Consider the following 5,862-nt stretch of genomic DNA (forward strand, 5'->3'; position numbering starts at 1 on the left):
TTTGGGTTGCTATAAGAATGTAGAGGAGCCAAGATTATTTGGACCATCTTTATCAGGTTGAGTAGTCTAGTTATGTGGAGTTTCCCAAGTCTTGAGCTTGGTTTTACAACTTGTTCTAGTAGAGGACGATCAACATCACATTTAGGGACTATGATGAGGTTTTAACCTAGATTTTTTACTAGGTCTTAGAGATGACTTGGGGTACTCTCTACTTGTAGAAGACGATTTTGGTTGTTGGGAAGGTACTTGGTTGTCCAAGCACTATTTTTGGAGGAAATATTAGAGGCTTTGGTTTTGGCAACCTAATGTTAGCTACTCAAGTTGTGTTGTTTGGCTGCACAGTTGTCGGGTCTATTTGACACCATTTTATCTGGTGGGTCATTGGTTATTCAGATGGTTGTCACCCTATTTGGGGGAGACTAGATAGAAGCCAACAGAAGTTATTTTTCCTTATGGTTTCAATGTGAACCAATTTGGATGGATCTAGAAGCAACTCCCTGGGGTTGATGCTATTGGGTTAAGAAGTATTGTGGTTTTACCTAGGGTACTCTAATATGTTGTTGGAAGGTGATGACTCTCCCTTCTAGAGTGTAGATGTGTTTGAAAGGCTCATCTTTGACTTTCATGTTGAGTGTCCTCTTCCTTATTCTTTTATGAGAGAATTGTTTTGTTTTTGCTAGATGTTGGACGATTGCAACTAGTAATTTTCAAGGGTTGGATTTGGTGTTTGTTGGTGTAAATAAGTATTTACTATTTACACTTTACTTAAGTTTACTTAGGTTAATGCATTATTTTATTATTTATTTAGGTGATACACTTAGGAGTTTGCGTACTCTCATGAGTTGTCATGTTGACAACACTAAAGTAAGCAACTTTAATTCAACACATGGTGTCTACAACACTAGAGTTTGCATCATTCACTGAGTTGTCATGTAGACAACACAGTTATTCGCACTCCCATTTTAGCACATGTTGTCTATAATATTAATTTGCATGCTACACCATTGTAGGCTTATCCTCACATCATCACACGTACTTTTGTGCTTAATGGAGGATAACCCATATTTGGTAGACATGTGTCTGGTTTTATGATTTATCATGTTGCTAACTTCTATGCATTCTAGAAGCTTTCTAGAGGCCTTTATATACAGGTACTCCTAGTGTACTTTCATATGGAATGTTGAATGAATATATCATCATTATGATCATACTCTCTTTGGTCTACTGCTATGCTTGTGTTTGAGTTCCTTAGTCTTGGGTGAATTCTACCCTAAGGCAAATTCTTATAGTGGGCCTCTTTTCTATTAAGGTGGAAAGGGGTTGTGCAACTGGGAGCTGTGGATCTCTTTCGAGATGTTTTCTTTCACCATGGGGGGACTTTGCTCTCCTCAATGTTGTTCAAGGTTCATAAGTGGAAAGATTTGGATTGTTTTTCTGGTCATGCATAAGACACTTTTGGTGGCTTCTTGTTATCTCATGTGCCCCTTTTGGCACCTACATTGTAATTGGTCAGAAACAACCTTATTTTATCCTGCTAACACTGCAACACCCTTGGTGTTTTACTAATGGTCTTCTCCATTTCTTTCTTTTTGTAAAGGGCTAACCTCCTTATTGGTTTCTTAATTATAAAAAACATTAGACTAAAGATGCATAATGCTAAGACCAAATTACATATATTATACACATTTGTTCATGTGGGTTGTACAATAGGGAGAGTCCAAAAAGAAAAAAGTGAATAATGCAAATAGGAAGCAATTTAAAAAAATAGAGAAGTCAATCAAACAAATTTTCATAAACTTTTATTAGTTTGGTACTCAAAATTTGCATGTACAATGTTGTAAAAATGCCCAAAAAAATTAGTGAAAACATAAGTAATATGTGTACTTTTACAATAATTTTGTGTAAAGAATAACCATAATTTAGAAATAGTACATAAAACATTGTATTCAACACAACTACTCGATTCTAATTCTTCCACATGACTCAATACATGCTTGATAGGCCTTCACAGCCCAGTAAATTATATGATAGAGACACAAAAGAAATGAAAATAGAAATGACATAATAGATTCTTATTTATAATAAGCACTATCTTATATTTCAAGAAATATACACCTACAAATGAGAGATGAATAGATAATGTGACAAGAGAGGAAAGCTTGACAACATAGTTAAAGTTCTCTGATAGCGGCAGAGAGACGCACTAATGGAGCCAATGATGAGCAGTGTAAGAGAGACAAGAGGAATGAGATATTTCATCTTTATACGGAATTTCATTGCACTCATGAAGAACAGTAAGATTTAATGGTTAGGCCCCCAATAAGGTTGCATAGAACAGTTCGTTCCAACTATCAGGAACGCCTGGCAAACACCAGTGGAGACAATCTTGACGCCCATGCTCAGTAATGTTAGGATTCGTGTAGATTGATGGATGCCCATCTTTGCGAAATGCTGAATTATGAAAGATATTGAAGAATTTTACTGGAAATCTGATTTTGCTCAGAACATGGTGAAGTATGGCGGCATGGGGAGCTGGCTGAGGGTCATATGAGGGATCTTCGATTGGCCCCTTCTCACTGGCGCATCTGTTCCATTCATTTTATAATCTCATCAGTCAAAAGGAATGCTCTAAGAAATAAAATGATAAAAATTGGAAAAAAATACAAGTTTTAGCATATGCCCTGCTGTTACAACCTTCTCCGACTGTCATAATGGCTGAATGAGCTGCTCCGGAAGAATACCAGAGTTTGAGGATTCACATTTGAAGATACCCATTTCGCCCATGTATTGAGTGCTTTCTTGTAAGCTACCAGTGGCTTCATATTGGTATGCAATTTCCTACCTTTCATGACTTTGTCCCATCTGTTCATAAAGCATAAAGAGATTTGGTTCAGCAGTTTATTTTCATTGTGTAGTAGTCCTAACCTAAAGATTCAAAAGTGCATTGGGAATGCTAGGACATAGACAATCATTGGAACACATAGATGATGGTCTCATCTTTGTTTTCTTGAATTCACTTTGGTTATATACATACAAACATAAGATATAATGATGCCAGTCACAAAGAAATAGATACAATCAAATTTTCTCGAGAATAAACATCCACTTAGGTAGGAAGATTTGAGTAGCTCATCTGAGAAAATTGATGTGGTCACAAAAGTAGGTCAGTTTTAGAAGATAGGCATTATTCAATTGGACATTAATATCTATTTGTAGATCAATTATACATCTGAGAACTACTTATCCCATCTTTAATTTTGAAACTACCTGCCAAGGGTGTGGAGTGAAGGTTAATAATGGATTAAAAGCATGAAAGGAACAATATTTTTTAAATTTTTATAAAATGGATTCATGATACCTTTGTGAGCCCAAAGTCTCTGGCCACCATTTAGATGACTCAAAGATGAGAACATCAGCTACCCAATGAATTGAGTTTTCTTGGATCTCATCAACGTGAAGAATTTTCTTACCCTCATCATCAATCTCAAGATCAACCAAAAATGGAGCCCAAAAAAACTCAATTGTTACATTATAATCCTGCCAACAATCAACCAAATTTGTTAATGATTGATTATTCATTAAGTTTTCCTCAAGATCATAGAGAAGGTAGAATCCATCAATCTGCTTGCTTACATTGGAAATGAATCTATTATTCTTATGACTGGTAGGAATGAATGTAGTTGGAAAGTCTTTAGAGACAAGGCAGATGAGGGAAAGAAACTGGTTATGACTTATGGAGTCACCAACAAACATTAATTTCTTCCCTTTTAACTTCTCCAGCAAGCCCTTGGCACTGAATCTGAAATAGATAACACTAATTGAACCATTAGCAAAACAAGATTTAAAAAACATATAAACAAAGATATTAGATTTCTACAGTCCATAATGAAAACAAAATTTACACAATTGAATTTAAAAGTTCAATTATTAGTGAAACAAGATCTCGAAAACATGATTCAACATGATTTAAACAAAGACATTAGATTTCTACAGTCCATAATGATTACGAGTCAAATTTTAGAATACAAACAAATATTACTCAATTACTTTCAGAAGATTTGAGACATAAAGATTTAGATACCCAACCTTGGAATATCACAGCCATTTGGCTGCCATCTCCAGTTCTGATAATCAGAATCTGGTCTACCATTTGCTTTGCAATTGAATTGTCTGGTAATGTAATGACATTTGAAAGCATCATAGAGAGGATAAGATGGGTCATAAACCCATTTCCCAGAGAATAAATTGCAATTTGTTTTTGTGTCCCCATGAACGTGAAAACCCTTGAATGAGAAGAGGGAGAGCAGAAGAGTAAGAATTGCAATCACCATTTTGGCTCACTCTCGTCTATTTACTACTTATGCAATCATCTTATGTAGTTTAATGCTTATATAGCTTCACTCTTTTGATAAGTTGAAAGATTAGGACGACTTGTTAGAATTTAGGATAACCACTAATGAAAATATGGTGAACAAATTACTACAATGAAAATAATATGATAAGAAATTAGGAATAGAAATCTGTTAAAACCCACCTCAATAGCAAATGAGGTGAGAAAAGTCTTTCCCCTTGGTGCTACGGCAAAAATATATGTAAAGGCTTATGTTTCCTTCCCTTCATGCCAAATTCAACGATGAAAATCAAAGACTGCAAATTATGTTCACAAGACTCAGACGTTATGACTTGACTCTCTAAATTACAATTTGGGAGAGAGAAAAATGAAGTCTTTTTACGTTTCCTTCATGCTACGGCATAATTGTTTTTGGTTGAAAAATGGTAACGGCTTATGTGTGGGGCGCATTCCTTTCCCTTCAAAGACTTCTAATTGTGTTCAGTCAGACTGAAATTATTTATTGACTTACAAATCAAGAGACAATTTTGGAAATTTTTAAGTGTATCGTCAAAGTATGGGTGAGGAAGAAAATAAGGGTAGGATAAAGTAGTAGTGTAGTTTAATATTGAGTTTAAAATTTCTAATCATTCTTAATTTCTCATGATAGTTTATTTGGTAAGTTTCTTGTTGGTGATTAAGGTGTGTAAGCTACATTATTGAATATAATGCACATCAATACATTTTTCTTTGAAGTGTTCATAAAGGGCCCTCAAAAACATGTTTATGAGGTCTTTACTTGTATATTAGCATGTTTTATTACATGTCACATTGCATGATATGTTACTTTTTAGATCTAAGGACTACATTTTGTTCAATTATGTGTACTCATCATCAAAACAAGTATCTTGAAAGTCACAACTATTGAAACAAGAGCTATGTCGATAGAGTCTTTACGAATTGTGATATTTAATTTATATTGTGAGTGGAATTCCTACCAATTAAATACAATATTCAATTTATGTTGTTGAGTAGTTGGGAACTAACAAATATTAGAAAAATGCTGAAATTTGATTGGCTCTTCGCATTAATTTAATCACACCTTACCAATATGAAGTTGTCATGCCGAGAATGTGCATCAAGAAACTAGATAGACATATATAAAATAATTCTTTCATTTAAATTTTGTTGCTTGCAAAATCAGTACTAAGGGGAGCTATTTGTAAAAATTGTATCATAAGCTCTTCTATTTCACTTTTTCTTGCTTTAGATATCAAACTAGTAGGAAGGGAAAAAGGTAAGCTTGATCCTTTCAAGCATGTCCAAGACATAATTACATCAAATTTATTCTTTTAAGTTCCATTAGATTTTTTATAGCTATTAAACCAAGAGGAAGATCAACGATTATAATGATTACTATTTGCAAAAATAAAAATTACTCAATATACATATAAAATATAATCCATTTTCAATGATGTTTGGTTTACAATATCATATATGAATAGCAAAGAAGTCACATGGAAGTTATTTGA

The 5,862-nt window shown here is 34.0% G+C and overlaps 1 protein-coding gene across 1 annotated transcript; it reads right to left on the bottom strand.

The window, feature by feature from the left end:
* Positions 1-2,045: 2,045 nt before the first annotated feature.
* Positions 2,046-4,339, bottom strand: LOC149530543 (protein trichome birefringence-like 36). The gene is made up of 5 exons (XM_089810123.1): positions 4,087-4,339; positions 3,634-3,799; positions 3,359-3,537; positions 2,695-2,862; positions 2,046-2,585 (listed from the first exon to the last, which is right to left on the bottom strand). The coding sequence occupies exons 1-5, from the start codon at positions 4,329-4,331 to the stop codon at positions 2,309-2,311; spliced, it is 1,035 nt and encodes a 344-aa protein (XP_089666249.1). The 5' UTR covers positions 4,332-4,339; the 3' UTR covers positions 2,046-2,308.
* Positions 4,340-5,862: the final 1,523 nt, after the last annotated feature.

This window comes from Cupressus sempervirens, chromosome 11 (assembly GCF_028749045.1).
Source record: "Cupressus sempervirens isolate cs-2001-9-10 chromosome 11, ASM2874904v1, whole genome shotgun sequence".
Lineage (NCBI taxonomy): Eukaryota > Viridiplantae > Streptophyta > Pinopsida > Cupressales > Cupressaceae > Cupressus > Cupressus sempervirens.

What these genes read in the sequence shown, in the direction of transcription:
- LOC149530543 (XM_089810123.1), bottom strand. Translation starts at nt 4,331, where the DNA reads ATGGTGATTGCAATTCTTACTCTTCTGCTCTCCCTCTTCTCATTCAAG. An exon ending in AATGGCTGTGATATTCCAAG is followed by an intron (nt 3,800 to 4,086) that starts GTTGGGTATCTA and finishes TATCTATTTCAG; the next exon opens with ATTCAGTGCCAAGGGCTTGC. An exon ending in CATTATGACAGTCGGAGAAG is followed by an intron (nt 2,586 to 2,694) that starts GTTGTAACAGCA and finishes TGAATGGAACAG; the next exon opens with ATGCGCCAGTGAGAAGGGGC.